The 17,276-nt window shown below is 44.8% G+C and overlaps 1 protein-coding gene across 1 annotated transcript in view; it reads right to left on the minus strand.

Moving 5' to 3' along the window:
- Positions 1-17,276, minus strand: part of LOC137355285 (sorbin and SH3 domain-containing protein 1-like) — a 147,980-nt gene that overhangs the window by 17,991 nt on the left and 112,713 nt on the right. The window contains exons 23-26 of the mRNA XM_068020241.1: positions 9,028-9,195; positions 5,171-5,217; positions 2,523-2,637; positions 2,294-2,419 (exon numbers count right to left, since the gene is read on the minus strand). Coding sequence (XP_067876342.1) covers positions 2,294-2,419; positions 2,523-2,637; positions 5,171-5,217; positions 9,028-9,195 — 456 coding nt within the window. The remainder of the gene's footprint in view (positions 1-2,293; positions 2,420-2,522; positions 2,638-5,170; positions 5,218-9,027; positions 9,196-17,276) is intronic.

The following is a 17,276-nucleotide window of genomic DNA, read 5'->3' on the forward strand; positions in this document are numbered from 1 at the left end:
CAGTTGGAGTCAGAGAGTTGTAAGTCTCACTCCAGAAACTTGAGCACAAAGTCCTAGATGACACACTAGTGCAGCATTGAGGGGGTGCTGCACTGCCAGAGGTGTCGTCTTTTGGATGCAAGGTTAAACGGAGGCCCTCTCTGCCCTCTCAGGTGAATGTAAAAGATCCCATGGCACTGTTGAAAGATGAGCAGGAGAACTATCCCTGGTGTCCTAGTCAATATTTATCCCTCAACAAACATCTGAAAACAGATTATCTGGTCATTATCACATGACGCTTTGTGGAACCTCCCTGTGTGTAAATTGCCTGCCACATTCCTTACATTACAACAGTACTTCACAGCCCTCCTGAGTTGTACTGATATCTGATAGGAATTATCTAATGTTTGTATTGATCAGCAAGATACTGTGGCTCTAAGCAGGACCTTAACACAGCAAGCTTGGACATGCACCAAGGCTGCAGTGTATACCATCTAGAAGATGCGCTGCAGCAACTCACCAAGGCTCCTTTGACAGCTCCTTCCAAACCTACGATCTCTACCACCTAGAAGGGCAAGGGCAGCAGGCGCATGGGAAAATCCACCACCTGCGGGCTCCCCTCCAAGTCACACATCATTTTGCCTTGGAAACATACCATCAATAGAATAGGTAAGGGAGAGCCAGTGGATGTGGTGTATTTGGACTTTTAGAAGGCTTTCGATAAAGTCCCACATAAGAGATAAGCATGTAAAATTAAAGCACATGGGATTGGGGGTAAGGTACTGACACGGATAGAGAACTGGTTGGCAGACAGGAAACAAAGAGTAGGAATAAACGGGCCTTTTTCCGAATGGCAGACGGTGACTAGTGGGGTACTGCAGGGATTAGTGCTAGGACCCCAGCTATTCACAATATATATTAATGATATAGATGAGGGAATTAAATGTAATATATCCAAGTTTGTGGATGACACAAAGCTGGGTGGGAGTGTGAGCTGTGAGGAGGATGCAGAGAAGTTCCAGTGTGATTTGGACAGGTCAAGTGAGTGGGCAAATACATGGCAGATGCAGTATAATGTGGATAAATGTGAGGTTTGGTGGCAAAAACAGAAAGGCAGATTATCTGAACAGCAATAGATTGGGAAAGGGGGAGGTGCAGCGAGACCTGGGTGTCCTTGTGCACCAGTCGCTGAAAGTAAGCATGCAGGTGCAGCAGGCAGTTAAGAAGGCAAATGGTATGTTGGCCTTCATAGCGAGAGGATTCGAGAACAGGAGCAAGGATGTTTTGCTGCAATTATACAGGGCCTTGGTGAGACCACAAATGGAGTATTGTGTGCAGTTTTAGTCTCCTTATCTGAGGGAGGATGTTCTTGCTATGGAGGGAGTGCAGCGAGGATTCACCAGACTGATTCCTGGGATGGCAGGACTGGCGTATGAAGAGAGATTGGGTCGATTAGGCTTGTATTCACTAGAGTTTAGAAGAATGAGAGAGGATCTCATAGAAACCTACAAACTTCTAACAGGACTGGACAGACTAGATGCAGGAAGGATGTTCCCGATGGCAGGGGGGTCCAGGACGGAGATGAGGAGAGATTTCTTCACCTGGGGACTGGTGAACCTGTGGAATTCTCTACCATGGAAAGCAGTGGAGGCCAAATCATTAAATATATTCAAGAAAGAGTTAGATATAGTTCTTAGGGCTAATGGAGAAAGCGGGAACAGGTTACTGAGTTTGGATGATCAGCCATGATCGTATTGAATGGTGGAGCAGGCTCGAAGGGCCGAATGGCCTACTCCTGCTCCTATTTTTCCATGTTTCTATACACACAATATCATTGATTCAAAATTCTGGAAATCCCTCCCTAAGAGCACTGCGGGAGCACCTTTACCACACCAACTATAGTGATTGAAGAAAGTGGCTCACTAACCCCTTCTCAAGGGCAACTAGAAATGGGTAGTTAATGCTGACCTTGCCAGCAATGCCCGCATCTCAAGAATGAATAAAAGATAATTCCAAGAGGCCATGGACACCCAGGATTAAGCTACCCTTAAGCATAGGACAGAAATCTCACTTTGCGGCCACAGGATGGCAGGTGAGAGAAATGAAATAATATCAAGCTGGCGCAGTAGGGAGTGTTCCTCTTAGGGTGGGCAAATTGTTGGGACAGAGTAGACCAAACAAAAGTAGCCAGGAATTAACTGGGCACCCAGAACGGAATACGCTTCATTCCTGATTGCCAACGTTCCTCCTACTCAGAGCAGCCTTCAAACAACTCATTGGCCTCAAAGACATCTGATTGTGCCAAGTTTCCTACCTTCCTGAAAGACATTTCCACGTGTGTGTCACCGTTGAAGTTGAAGCGAGCTACAGCCTCTCCATATTCCAGCACCTGAAGTGGCGGTGCCTTTTTGGGTTGAGCCCGTTCCGTCGGAGGAAGCAGCTGCAATGAGGAGATCAGAGATCAATATTGGCCTAGAGCGGCACTAACTAACACACACACAAACACACACACAGTCTCATCTCAGAATGCAGAGATGCGTTACCTCGATGTACGATCTGGGAAAGATGCCAACTCTTCCGTGATGCTCCCCTTCGTACCAGTTCTGATCTATCTGCCTATAGATGTAGACAATATCTCCCTTTTGGAATGGCAGCTCCCTAAGTCCAACAAAGACTACAGTTAGTGCCTCAAGGGCCATTCACAGAGGTACTAAGAGCCAACTCAGTGCTGATTTGGAAGTAGAAATTTCTAACGGTAATTTAAAAGCATTTAGAAGTGGCACCCCAATGATTCAATGAGTGGTGCCCCTCCTGGTGTAATACTGAGCCAAAGGAGCCCAGGCGCAGACAAGTTCGACCCCTGGTCTGTGCTGAAAAGGGTAGGGAGTGACCTGCCCCTCCCCCCAGTACTTTCCAATAGACCAGTCTCCACAGCAGTAGTGACGCAATTGAGAAAAAAAATCAATCGCAGAGTGAGGGGGAAATCCAGCTGGTGGACACATGGGTTTTCACAAAGCCTTTGACAGGATCCCAATTCAGTTAGAGTAATAAAACACGGGATCCCTGACAGATAACTGGGCTATGAACAAAACAAAATCATAAAAGGAAACTGTTCAGGCTGGGAAGAGGTCCTAAATGGGGTAACCACAGAGGCTAGTCTGGGATCCCTGCTGTCGTTAATAAACGACATGCATCAGGAAAGAGGTTTATGGGCATAGCTGTAAATTAACTCCACATTTTTAGCTACAGTAAGTTTTTAAAAAAAGGAAATAAGCTGAAAGTGGAAGCAGAGGTGAAAAGGGGTGTTCCTGCAGTTCAATCTGCCGATGACAGTTCATTTTATAGGACGGGTGGTATCGCCCAGAGAGGGGGCAGGTTTAAGCAACAACCAACCAGGGATTTTAAGCTGAAGAGTTATGGGTTTCACAGCAAAATGGAAGCAATTGCTGAATTTGAAATCTCATGTAGTAAAAAGGGGGACTTTAATTCCATAGTCACAGTAAATAATGAGGAAAGGCAGTTGGGGCGTGTTCCCTTTGGAATAGAGGGAATGTTGAGCTGGCCTGATTAAAAATATAAAACTTAAGTAAATTGGCAAAGCTGATCCAGGCAGATTGGGGATGGGTTCAAATAGAGAGACACACAAGTTACACTTGTACATAACGTTGGTTAGGCTGCATTTGGAGTACTGTGTGCAGTTCTGGTCGCCGCACTACAGGAAAGATGTGATATAGCTAGAGAGGGTGCAGAAAAGATTCACAAGGATGCTGCCTGGTTTGGAGGGCCTGAGTTATAAAGAGAGATTGGATAGGCTGGGTCTGTTTTCCCTGGAGCGAAGGAGGCTGAGAGGGGACATGATAGATGTATATAAAATTATGAGAGGATAGGGTAGATAGCCAGAGTCTGTTTCCCATGGTAGGGGTGACTAAAACTAGAGGGCATAGATTTAAGGTGAGGGGGAGGAGGTTTAAAGGGGATCAAAGGGGTAAATTTTTCACACAAAGAATAGTGAGTATCTGGAATGAGCTGCCAGAGGTGGTGGTGGAGGCAGGAACAGTAGCGACATTTAAGAGGCATCTGGACAGGTACTTGAATGAGCAAGGCATAGAGGGATATGGAATTAATGCAGGCAGGTGGGATTAGTATAGATGGGCATTATGGTCGGCATGGACGCAGTGGGCCGAAGGGCCTGTTTCTCTGCTGTATGACTCTATGAGGTCAGGCTTATGAAGGCAGTTGCTTTTCCATGCAATGGGGAGCCGGAACTGTGGAACAAGTTTCCAGGGAAGGATATGGAAGCGGGCTGTAGGAGGGTGAGGAGGCAATTGGTTTTGAGCCCTGGGTTGAAGATGGGATTGATGTGTGAAAAAAGGACATGCTCATCCAAAGAATTCCTGTACGTTAGTGAAATACCCAACCTTAGGCTGGGCTGCAGTGGGGGGAGGGGACATTCAGTATCCTGAGAGCGGGAAGGGGAAAAAAAAACAAACAGCTCAAGATGGTTTTCCTCACCTGTGGCTTGTGTTGGGCAGTGCCTGTATACATGTAACAGGCACAGCCAGCATAGGCTCAGCACACTTCCCCCACAGTCGAATATCCCTAAGACATTCATTGGATGATGTGCTGGTGGGTCACACAGGCCCTTAGCTGAGTAACAGCCATGGTCTTCAGGACACCAAACCTTCAGTTACCTGTTTACAAACCATCAGCACTGCGACATAAATCATGTACAAATACATCATTGTACTGTGTGAGTGATGGCTTTGTAACAAATAAGGGGCATAGATCTACTCTCTTATAAAGAGTGTGCAGGGCAGCGGGATGGCTGGGGCAGTATTGTTGCGACCCCGGATTCAATTCCAGCTAGTTAATGAGTTGTAATTCTCTTCCGGCAGATGTTGGCTATAATGGCTCCGGGTTTGGAAAATATTGATTGAATTTCTCGTCACCACTAAACTACCCCTTAAACTCGGCACTAAATTCGTAATCAGGGCATTGGAAAAATGCACACTCCTGGAGCAGGGCTGGTGCACTTTTCTGGGACAAGGTAAAGGGAGCTTTATTCCACGTGCTGTACCTGACCTGGGGACAAGTACTTGATTCACAGCAAGTGTTGCATTCCCCCAGCACCTGAAAAGTTGCCTTGCTGTTGTAATTGGAGGTTAAATGGATCGTGTTCCTTTGAACTCACTTCAGAGACTGCGCCTTAAAGTCGAACTTGGCTCTGGCTGGCAACATCTGTAAAGGGAGACATGTGGCACGGATTAATGACACCAACATTGCTCAGCGCAGCTTTTAAAACCTCTTTCATCAATTGAGCAGGAGAGCGGGTTGTAGCGGAGTAACTGAAATGGTTAGCAAAATAGATTTCAAACGGACTATAAAAAAATGATAGAGCTTGCATCACAGGACAGAATTAAAGCAACACGCTCACGATGATACCTGCAACCTAGTGCGATATCTCGACGATTTGTTGACTAGGCTCATAGTGACCTTGACAAGCAGGGAGGTACTTAAGGTTCTACTGGAATGTTTCATCTGAAACTTAAAGTGGCTTCGTTCCATTGGGTGATGAGAAATTGTGTCGTCAGAATTTTGGGCTTTTGGTCCAGATTCCCAGTGTTGCAACTTTATCACAAAAGACTGGATTTATAGTTTTCGTAACATTTACATAAGAGTTTAAGAAATAGGAGCAGGAACTTTTCTAGCCTGCTCTGCCATCCAATAAGATCGTGGCTGATTATCTACCTCAACTCCACTTTCCCCATCCCACCCTATTCCCACATCCTTCGATTACCTCAGTGGCCAAACATCTATCGACCTCAATCTTGAATATATTCAACGACTGAGCATCCACAGCTCTCTGGGGCAGAGAATTCCAAAGAGTCACAACCCGCTGAGTGAAGAAATTCCTCCTCATCTCTGTCCTCAATGGCCAGCCCCTTACCCCGAGACTGTGGCCCCTAGTTCTAGAGTCTCCAGCCAGGCAAACATCAACCAGCATCCACCCTGTCAAGCCCTCTAATTATTTAAAACATTTCATGGGTAGATGAGTGGAAGACAGGCGCTGAGCTGGGCAAAGCTGATTGCCAGGTGGCTCACTCTCATATTGATCTCTGGTCAATGTATGCACGGGAGTGTAAATGTAGGTATACAACTCACACACGTACGTATGCTGTCACGTACGCGTGCATATCAGCATACGTGTGCACGTCGGTCGAAGGATGAGGAAAGTTGCTTCACAGTGCCAGCGAGCAGCAGGCGCAAGGGGGCAACTTTGTGAGATCCTGTACAAAAAAAATAAACTAACAATCCGTGTCAGCTTCTCCAAGTGAGGTGGGCATGGCGCAGTTTGTCACGCAGTAATGATTCAATAGTTCACCAGGGTGCCAGTGTTGGGGGAGCAGCAGCCTTTGATCCATCTACACGAGCCTTCGTGCCTCTAACACATTTTGGTTTTACCAAACATTTTTTTTTTTTTAATTCGTTCGTGGGAAGTGATTGTCACTGGCCAGGCCAGCATTTATTGCCCATCCCTAGTTGCCATTGAGAAGGTGGTGGTGAGCTCCTGCAGTCCATGTGGTGTTGGTACACCCACAGTGCTGTTAGGGAGGGAGTTCCAGGATTTTGACCCAGCGACAGTGAAGGAAAAAAAAAAAATCAATGTTACAAAAATTCTCAATAATAATGCTCCATATCTGCCCATTTGCTTATTTCTCCAGTATATTAACCAACCTCCCTCCTGGAAAGTCCCAAATCATACTGGGGTTCAGTTCCACAGACACTGGCAGCACCCTGGGTACCTGCCATGAGACTATCTAAACACGTGGGCCTGGCATGTGATTGGCAGCAAGATACTCAGTTGAGGGGGCTTCACAGGCAGGTTCACTCCCATATTGATCTCTGGTCTATGCATGCATGTAAGTGTACACATGGGTGTACAACTCATGCATGTACATATACTGCCAATACAGGTATGTATCGACACACGTGTGCGTGTGCACAAATACACACACACATTCACTCTCCAGCAGAGGCCACTGGAGAGCAGTCAAAAGCAGGAAGCCTCCCTAACCCAGACACCCGGCGGCCAATTGCAGCATTACCCGAGATCTCATTAGTGAACTCAGCACAGTCCAGGGAACTGGAGACCGACCCTTACTGCCCTGTACCACATGTGGCAGTGAACCAGCAGCTGGGGGAGTACTGGCAGTCTCCTTTTCGTTATATTCGATGGTTAAATGGAGGGGGAGATGTAAGAACACACCAGTTTCCACTTGGGGGCTGAATGAAACACAGAACCAAACCTCACAGACTGCAAAAATTGAGAAGTTTCAGGGAATTGTGCAAATCCATCAATTTCTAGGTGAAAAATCATTCATGACTGAAAAAAAAGAACCTTAAGTACTTTGCTTCTATGTCATTATCCTGTCAACATATTCCTACTGCCATTTTATAGACCATTCAGAGTGCTGGCACATTTAATTTCTCCAACAGTAGAAATTAATAGTACACAAATCAACTGAAAATTATGGGAAAAATGCAAATTGAGACAAAGCAGTAGTTTCAAAAATAAGAGCAAATATTATACAACATGTTAATTAATGTATAAAATGAATGGCGAGAGCACTGGATTTTGTCTTAAAAATTGAAACAGAAGTAATTATTCAAAAGGATTGCACATTTTGGCAGCATCATCGTGTGCTTATGATAAAACATCGCAGTCAACTCTTGGAATTCTTTTCTCCAGGGCCCTGACCAAACTGAAGGGGAGTGAGAGTGAAGGACCGTGAACCCCATCCTCGCTGGGAGTGAAGGACCACCAACACCATTCTCAAAAGTGAGGTTTTTTTTTAACCAATTCCCCTTTGCCTGGATATGATTTCACTGGACGAAACACCGAACATTGGCAGCGATAGGAGCAGGAAGCCCAGAGGCGAGGGACTGAGAGACATGCCAAAGTGCTGTTCTCCTGTCAGGCAACAGAACTCAGGATCTGTGGGCCTGTGTAGATCAGTTGTGAAAGATAAGCTCACTAACTAGTTGAGCAGCGGGATTTCCTTTGACCAATCAGTCTTGCAGACTCGAGAAGTGATTCTTTGTGTATTTTCTCACAAAGGATGACATCAAACAGACTGATTAGCTCCATTTATTTTTGATGCACTTTTAAGTCGCCCTGAAGCTGTCGGTGTAGCCACTGAGCACAGGTCATGTTACTGAAGTCATATTACCGGCTCCGTCCGGAAGACCATAGCTGTGAATTACTAACTCCTCCCCACCAGAGCGCTGGGCTCGTGCTTCTAGCCTAGCACTGTACTGCCCCATGCAGACTAGAAAGTTCTAAATCCAGTCGCCAGTCTGTGCTGGGTCAAACACTGAAGCAATTAGCTGCCACAATTGGCCTCAGTGCCAGGAAAGTGAAATCAGTGTGCTCTTGATTGCTGGCGATCTATACAACTGTGGACACTGTGTGACAATGAAATGCAGCTTGGCCGTGATGCTATCAGCAGTCGAATAGCTCAACTGTCTAGGCTTTTGCATGAGTGAAGTACTGGAAATCAGCAGACTCGCATCATTGGTGGGTTTGGCTGCAAATTGCACCATTTCCAAAATAACCGCACATTTGAAGAGAACATTTGACTTTATAAGGGCCCGTTGGAATGGAATTCTCCTTTGACCAGCTCTCACAAACACTAAATGCCAAAAGGAAGTGACGGGGGTTAGTAAGATGTAAAGATAAATATCAAACAGACTTTTCAATCAAGAACATAAAAAGACAGGATAATCGTGGGTTAGAGGTTTGAAAAGTGCATGACAACACACACACACACACACAAAATTCAGCAGCAAGGGTGAGCTGTGAGGAGGTTTTAAATCATGCTAAGTCACTGACTATGAAGCATCTGCCCACACTCCTTCACGGTTAGGCTCTTATTGCAGGGTTAGTGCTTGTACTCCACAGAAAGCTAGACATTGCACAGCACAGCATAGAGAAGATGGCATGTACTGCTTTGGGTCAAGGTGTGCACCGAGGTGAGTGGAACCGACCTCCGACCCAGATCTCCTCCTTGCTGCCTCGTCTATGTCAAGGAGGTCCCCAAATCTCTCATTAGTGATAAACTGGTGATGTGTAAGAGCGATCCCAGTGTGCCTCCTGGCTGCAATATCAGCTTCCTCTTGTTCCCGTCTAAGTCGTCTCTGCTCTTCTAACAGTCTCTGTTAGAAAATCGCACAAAATGGGATCATAAAAAGTTCCACTTCTGCTTATTTGAAAGAGACAAAAAAAAGACAGCCAATTTTTCTTGCCAAAAATGTTCAAACACATTTAAAAAGTTGTGATAAAGCCTGATTCTAAAGCATCTGCGCTAATAAAAGTTACGTACAACATGTTGTGTTCAGATCAGACACACGAATCTCTAAGAATGTTCATTTCTGTTTCACCCTTTTACATATTCAGATTGACAAGGATCCCTATTCCCTTCTGTTTTAATGCAGGTTAGTGAGAAATAGAATTAAAAGACTCACATAATGAGAACAAAATCTGATGCAAACAGAAATGACAGAAAGTTTATATCAAAACATATCACAGACAGGACCAAACTCCTACAGAGCCAGGGACCTTACAAATCACCCAGATTTTAAGTGTAGCCCCCCCTCCTCTGACCACAGGAGAGAGGCAGTGAGAACGACGTCGGTGATTAAGCCTCCAAATAAAACATTCAGGTTCATCAATAGGCAAACTCCAGCACATTTAACATACAGCTTACGGCAATGACATGCAGTTATGGTGCAGTGAGGCAGGTATAGAGATCAACAGTTTCATATCATTACAGTCCACTACTATTAGTTCAATATCACTTGTCGTTTGGAAAAAAATGCCAATCATCGAGTACATAAGAATTACTAGATGAGAAAATGCCAAAGTCCAGCAAGTTCACCTTCTACCATCCTGGTAGCTTCACAATACAATATGAATGGAGTTACTGACTAATCACAGTGATCAATCTCTATCAATCAGTCTACAACAGACCCAGGCATGGAATGAGGGAACCCCCAGAGAAGGAGAGGTTTCGGAACCATATGTTCAGTCACTTGATTCTCTCAAACATGTGACACTTATCTTTTAATGTCTCAAGCTACTCAAATACTGTCATAGAGAGAGTCAGTGTCATTTATGGCACAGAAGGAGGCCATTCAGCCCATTGAGTCCATGCCAGCTCTCCACGGAGCTATGCGGTCTGTCTCACTCCCTGGCTCGATCCCCGTAGCCCTGCAAGTCTATTTCCTTCAAGTGGTCATCCAACTTCCTCTTGAAGTCACAGATGATCTCCACTTCCACCACCCTTGTGGGCAGCGAGTTCCAGGTCATGAGCACCTACTGTGTAAAAAAAATATGCTTCCTCATATTCCCACTACATCTTTTGTCCAAAACTTTCAATGTGTCCCCCTAGTCCTTGTATCATTTTTTTTTATGGGAACAGCTTTTCCTTGTCTAACTTATCCAAGCTTGTCATAATCTTGTACACTTCTACCAAATCTCCCCTCAATCTCCTTTGTTCTGAGAACAAACCCAGCTTTTCCAAACTAACCTTGTAACTAAAATCCTCCATTCCTGGAACCATTCTGGTAAATCTCCTCTGCACCCTCTCAAGGACCCTGACATCCTTCCTAAAGTGTGGTAACCAGAACTGGCTATAGCACTCCAGTTGGGACCTAACCAGAGCTTTATAAAGGTTCAGCATAACTTCTCTGCTTTTGTACTCAAAGCCTTTATTTATGAAGCCCAAGATCCCATATGCTTTACTAACAACACTCTCAATATGTACTGCCACCTTCAGAGATTGATGCACATGCTGTTCTGCACACTCTTTAGAACTGTGCCATTAGGCATATGTTGCCTCTCCTTCTGTCTTCTGCCCAAATGCATCAACTCACACTTGTCAGTATTAAATTCCATCTGCCTACTACGCTAGCCTATCTATATCCTGGTGCAAGCGGTTCACATCATCCTCATTGTTCGCAGCACCTCCAAGTTTGGTTCCATCAGCAAACTTTGAGATTCTACTCTTGTATCCCAAGATCCAAGTCATTTACATATAACAAGAAAGCAGTGGCCCCAGCACTGACCCTGGGGGAACATCACTGTCTACCATCCTCCATTCTGAAAAGCAGCCATTTACTATGACTCACTGTTTTCTGTCTTTAAGCCAATTTTTTTTATCCAATTGGATACTAACATTCCTATTCCATGAGCCTCAATTTTGTTAACCAGCCTTTTAGGTGATACCTTATCAAATGATTTCTTAAAATCCATATAAACAACATCCACTGCATTCCCTTCATCAACTTTCTCTGTTACTTCATCAAAGAATTCAATTAGATTAGACAAGCATGATCTGCCTTTTACAAATCTATGCTGGCTATCCTTAATGAACTTGAACCTCTCTAAGTGTCCGTTGATATTTCCCCAATTATTGTTTCTAAAACCTTACCCACTACTGATTTAAACTAACTGACCTGTAGATACTAGGACTGTCCTTAGACCCTTTCTTGAATATGGGTGGCACATTTGCCACTCTCCAATCCTCTGGCACCTCACCCATATCCAGGAAAGATGGGAAGATTATGGCAAGCCCTTCCACTATCTCCATCCCCACTTCCCATTAGCAACCTGGGATGCAAGCCATCTGGACCAGGTAACTTATCTACCCTAAGGAAAGTGAGCCTTTTTAGTACCTCCCCCCTCTCAAATTCTATTCTATCCATTGCCTCTACTCTTTCTGCTTCGACTGATATTTTGTCAGCTTCCATTTCCTTAGTGAACACTGATACAAAGTACCCATTAAGTAGATTAGCTTTGCTCTGCACCTCGAAGCATATATCACCTTCTTTGTCCATAACAGGCCCCACTCCACCTCTTAATACTCGCTTACTCCATACATGCTGGTAGCAGATCTTTGGGTTCCCTTTTATTCTTTCTTTGCCAGTCTTATTTCCTCTTCACTTCCCCTCTCAACCTATTGCATATGGCTTGGTTCTCACTTGATGTGTTCACCCGATATGCATCATTCACCCTCTTTTTTTTTTTATACAGAGTCACAGGGTCATACAGCACAGAAACAGGCCCTTCAGCCCATCATGTCTGTGCCAGCCATTCTAATCTAATCTATTCTAATCCCATTTTCCAGCACTTGGCCCGTAGCCTTGTATGCTATGGCGTTTCAAGTGCTCATCTAAATACTTCTTAAATGTTGTGAGGGTTCCTGCCTCTACGACCCCTTCAGGTAGTGTGTTCCAGATTCCAACCACCCTCTGGGTGAAAAGATTCTTCCTCAAATCCACTCTAAACCTCCTGCCCCTTAACTTAAATCTATGCCCCCTGGTTATTGATCCCTCCACTAAGGGAAAAAGTTTCTTCCTATCGAACCTATCAATGCCCCTCAAAATTTTGTATACCTCAATCATGTCCCCCCTCAGCCTTCTCTGCTCCAAGGAAATCAACGCTAGCCTTTTCAGTCTCTCTTCATAGCTGAAACGCTCCAATCCAGGCAACATCCTGGTGAATCTCCTCTGCACCCTCTCCAATGCGTATAGTGGGGTGCCCAGAACTGTACACAGTACTCCAGCTGTGGCCTAACTAGCATTTTATACAGCTTCATCATAACCTCCCTGCTCTTATATTCTATGCCTCGGCTGATAAAGGCAAGTATCCCATATGCCTTCCTAACCACCTTATCTACCTGTGCTGCTGCCTTCAGTGATTTACGGACAAGTACACCAAGGTCCCACTGACCCTCTGTACTTCCTATGGTTCTACCATCCATTGTGTATTCCCTTGCTTTGTTAGTCCTCCCAAAATGCATCACCTTTCACTTCTCAGGATTAAATTCCATTTGTCACTGCTCCGCCCATCTTACCAGCCCATCTATATCGTCCTGTAATCTAAGGCTTTCCTCCTCACTATTTACAACACCACCAATTTTCGTGTCATCTGCGAACTTACTGATCATACCTTCTATATTTACATCTAAATGATTAATGTACACGACAAACAGCCAGGGTCCCAGCACCGATCCCTGTGGTACACCACTGGTCACAGGCTTCCACTCGCAGAAACAGCCCTCAACCATCACCCTCTGCCGCCTGTCACTAAGCCAATTTTGGATCCAATTTGCCAAATTGCCCTGGACCCCATGGGTTCTTACCTTCTTAACCAATCTCCCATGTGGGACCTTATCAAAAGCCTTACTGAAGTCCATGTAGACTACATCAACTGCTTTACCCTCATCTACACATCTAGTCACCTCCTCGAAAAATTCAATCAAGTTAGTTAGACACGATCTCCCCCTGACAAAGCCATGCTGACTATCCCTGATTAATCCCTGCCTCTCCAAGTGGAGATTAATCCTGTCCCTCAGAATTTTTTCCAATAGTTTCCCATCCACTGATGTTAGACTCACTGGCCTGTAATTACGTGGTTTATCCCCACTACCCTTCTTGAATAATGGTGCCACATTCACTGGTCCTCCAGTCCTCTGGTACCTCTCCTGTAGCCAGAAAGAATTCGAAAATCTCTAGCTCCCTCGTCATCCAAGGAGCCCTGTTCTTGGTTCTCCTACCTTTTGCCCTTGTTGGAATGTTCCTAGCCTTTACCTTATGCAAATCTTTAAAGATCACCCATTGTTCCGATACAGCTTTTCCTGCCAATCTTTGGTCCCATTCTACCCTGGCTAGATCCCTTCTCATCACAGTGAAATTAGCCCTCTTCCAATCTAGACATTCTGCCTTATTTTGCTCCTTGCATTACTAGTCTAAACCTTATGATATGATGATCACTCTTACCCAAGTGCTCCCCCACTGACCTTTGGTCCACTTGGCCCGCCTCATTCCCCAGCACCAGATCCAGCAATGCCTCCTTTCTAGTTGGACTGAGAACATACAGATCAAGGAAGTTTCCTGAACACATTTCAGAAATTCCTCCCCCTCTTTATCCTTGACTCTAACATTATCCCAATCGATATCTGGGTAATTTAAGTCCCCAATATCACCAATCTATAGTTTTTGCACATCTCTGCAACTTCCCTGCAGATTTGTTCCTCCCTCTCTCTTTCTCACTATTTGGAGGCCTGTGAAATACCCCAGTAGCGTGATCATACCCTTTTTACTCCTCAACTCTAACCAAATGGATTCTGTCCTTGCCCCTTAAAGGTCTTCCTCCCTTTCCAAAACTGCAACGTCTTCCCGAAACAGGACTGCCACCCCACCTCCCTTTTTTAATTCTTTACTTTTTCTGAACACCTTATATCCTTGTATATGAAGCACCCAGTCTTCACCAATTTTAAGCCACATTTCCATTCTTGCCACTACATCATATTCCCATACTGCTATTTGTGCTTGTAACTCACCAACCTTATTCACCACGCTTTGTGCCCTTACATACATGCATTGTAATACTGTCTTTGCATTCCTTGTAGTCTTTCTCAGTCTACTCCCATCTAATATGGAACTGCCCCCTCCTTTAGTACTGTCTAACATTCCCACTCTGATCCCACCTAATACTTGGCTATTTCCCACTCGAGTGCTCTCTCTCACTAGCAATTCTCTGCACACCTTGATGTTCCTCTCTTGCATTATCTCCTGGTTCCCACAACCCTGCCAAGTTAATTTAAACCCTCCCCAATAGCATTGGCAAAACATCCTGCAAGGAAATTTGTCTCAGTTCTGTTCCGGTGCAACCTGTCCAGCCTGTACAGGTCCCACTTTCTCCAGACTGGGTCCCAGTGCACCAGGAATCTAAAGCCCTCCCTCCTGCACCATCTTTCCAGCCACGAATTCATCTGCACTATCCTCCCATTTCTATACACGCTTTCTATACTCGGTGCTGGGAGCAATCTGGAGATTACTAAATTTTTTGAGGTCCTGCTTTCTAATTTCTTAGCTTGCTCCGTAAACTCTTTCTGCAGGACCACATCCCTCTTCCTACTGACGTAATTGTGGACCACGGCTGCTGGCTGTTCACCCTTCCCCCTCAGGATGCTCCACAGCCAGTGACATCCTTGACCCTGGGACCAGTGATCCCAAAATGAAAGACAGAAATACAAGAAATCTCTCATTTGCATTTGAATGGCTCAGCACCATCTGCTTTTACTGTCTCCCTCGGGAGCCTGCTCCACTCACTCACAGAAATATTGTTTCCATAGATTAGTTTTGAAGTTATTCCCATAAAGTGCAGATTGTGCCCTCTGGCTTAAGCTGGCTCATCTGGTTCAGAACAGTTATCATGGTGTCCATTATCGAATCCCTTCTGAATCCTCAATAAAGCAATCACATTACCTCTGAACCTGCTCTTATCCAGCAAGAACAGGTCCCTCCATCCACTCAATTTTCTGCTTCCTATCCTATGTTTTCTTTCACTAGCTCCAATACCCTTTTTGTCCTGTGGTGACCAGAACCATACACAGTATTCCCCATGTGGTCACAACATGATTTATGAAGTGACAGATTACCTCATTATTTCAGCTCAATACTGACCTTTTAATACATCCCAACATCTGATTTGCTTTACTCACTGCACCGAGCTTTCAACAGAAATTCAATTGATTGTCAATCAGGACCCCCAGTTCTCCTTCATTTCCCAGGCACATTATTTTCTTTCCATTTAAGGAACAGTACATACCTGGATTTCGTTTGTGAGGCACTTTGCATTTCTCGACATTGAATTTCCTCTGCCACCTGTCTGTCCAATTCCCAAATATATTTACATCCTCCTGCAGCTTATCCAGTTTAGCTTTACAGTCCCCGACCGTCATTAACTTGGCATCATTGCCAAATTTAGCCAACGTGCATGCGACTCCTAGCTCCTGATCATTTATGAGGATGTTGAACCCAATAGATCTGAAAGCAAAGCTCTGTGGATCAGCCACTCGCATAGGCTGATGGACATCATCTTCTGGGTTCTGTCAGTCAACGTATTACATAGCCATCATAAAATATTTCCAGAGTCCCATTTTCTTTATTTTCAGTACCATTCTCTCCAGTGGAACTGCAGCAAAAGCCTTACTGAAACGCAAGTACCTCACATCCACTGCTTTACCCCTATCCAACCCCTTAGTTACACCCTCTAAAGATATACAAATTAATCAAAGGAGACACTTTAAATAGAATTACATAGAATATACACAGCACAGAAACAGGCCATTCGACCCAACCAGTCCATGCCAGCCTTTATGCTCCACTCAAGTCTCCTCCCATCCCTCCTCATCTAACTCTATAGACATGACTCTCTGCTCCTTTCTCCCTCATGTGCTCATCTAGCCTCCCCTTAAATGTATCTATACGATTCACCTCAAGCATTCTCTGTGGTCACTAATTCCACATTCTCACCACTCTCTGGGTACAGATGTTTCTTTTGAATTCCCTATTGGATTTCCTGGCCTCTAGTTTTGCTCTTCCCCACAAGTGGAAACAATGGGCTGGATTTTAAGAGCCCTCACGCCGAAGAGTTGCCGCGATCTCCCACGCGGCGGCTCATTTAAATAGCCCCCCTCCCCACCAACGTCACACCGGCTTTCCCCAGACTAGGAATTGAAGGTGCGGGAGTGCCGATGGCCGCACTGAGAATCGCGGCGGGCAAGTCCATTTAAATGTATTCATGGCATTGATTTAAACATTGAAATTGAAGTCCCATCACTCAATGGTGGGGGAGGGGGTGGTGCTGCCACAGAGCCTCACCGTCGGCGGAGGATCGGGCCTTCCCGGCGTCAGCCTCTGTGCCGGGCCTCTGCCGCAACCAACTCCCCTACCCACACCACCATGGAGCCCAATGTTGTGGGCTTGGTAATATACAGCCCATTCTCTCCAAGTGTACTCCATCAAAACCTTCTATAATTTTAAAGACCTCTATTGATCACCCCTCAGCTTTCTCTTTTCAAGAGAAAAAGGAGAGACCCAGCCTGTTCATCTTTGCCTCACTTCGGTTATCAGCCTTGTAAATATTTTTTGCACCTTCAATGCTTCTATATCCTTTTTATAATATGGCAACCAAAACTGCCCACACAGTTCCAAGTGTATTCTAACCAAGGCTCCATACAAGTTTAACATAAATTCCCTACTTGTGAATTCCATCCCTCTATCATTTCTTTTGCATGATTTCATTTGACATTAACAGATAATTCAAATTATGCAACTTCAAATCAACAGGAATCGACTGCATTTAATTTTTTCCTTTTCTAAAGCAATATTGTAATTTTAAGTTCTTTACTTAAGTGGGCACGGTCTATGAATAAAAGACACATTTG

This window comes from Heterodontus francisci, chromosome 42 (assembly GCF_036365525.1).
Source record: "Heterodontus francisci isolate sHetFra1 chromosome 42, sHetFra1.hap1, whole genome shotgun sequence".
Lineage (NCBI taxonomy): Eukaryota > Metazoa > Chordata > Chondrichthyes > Heterodontiformes > Heterodontidae > Heterodontus > Heterodontus francisci.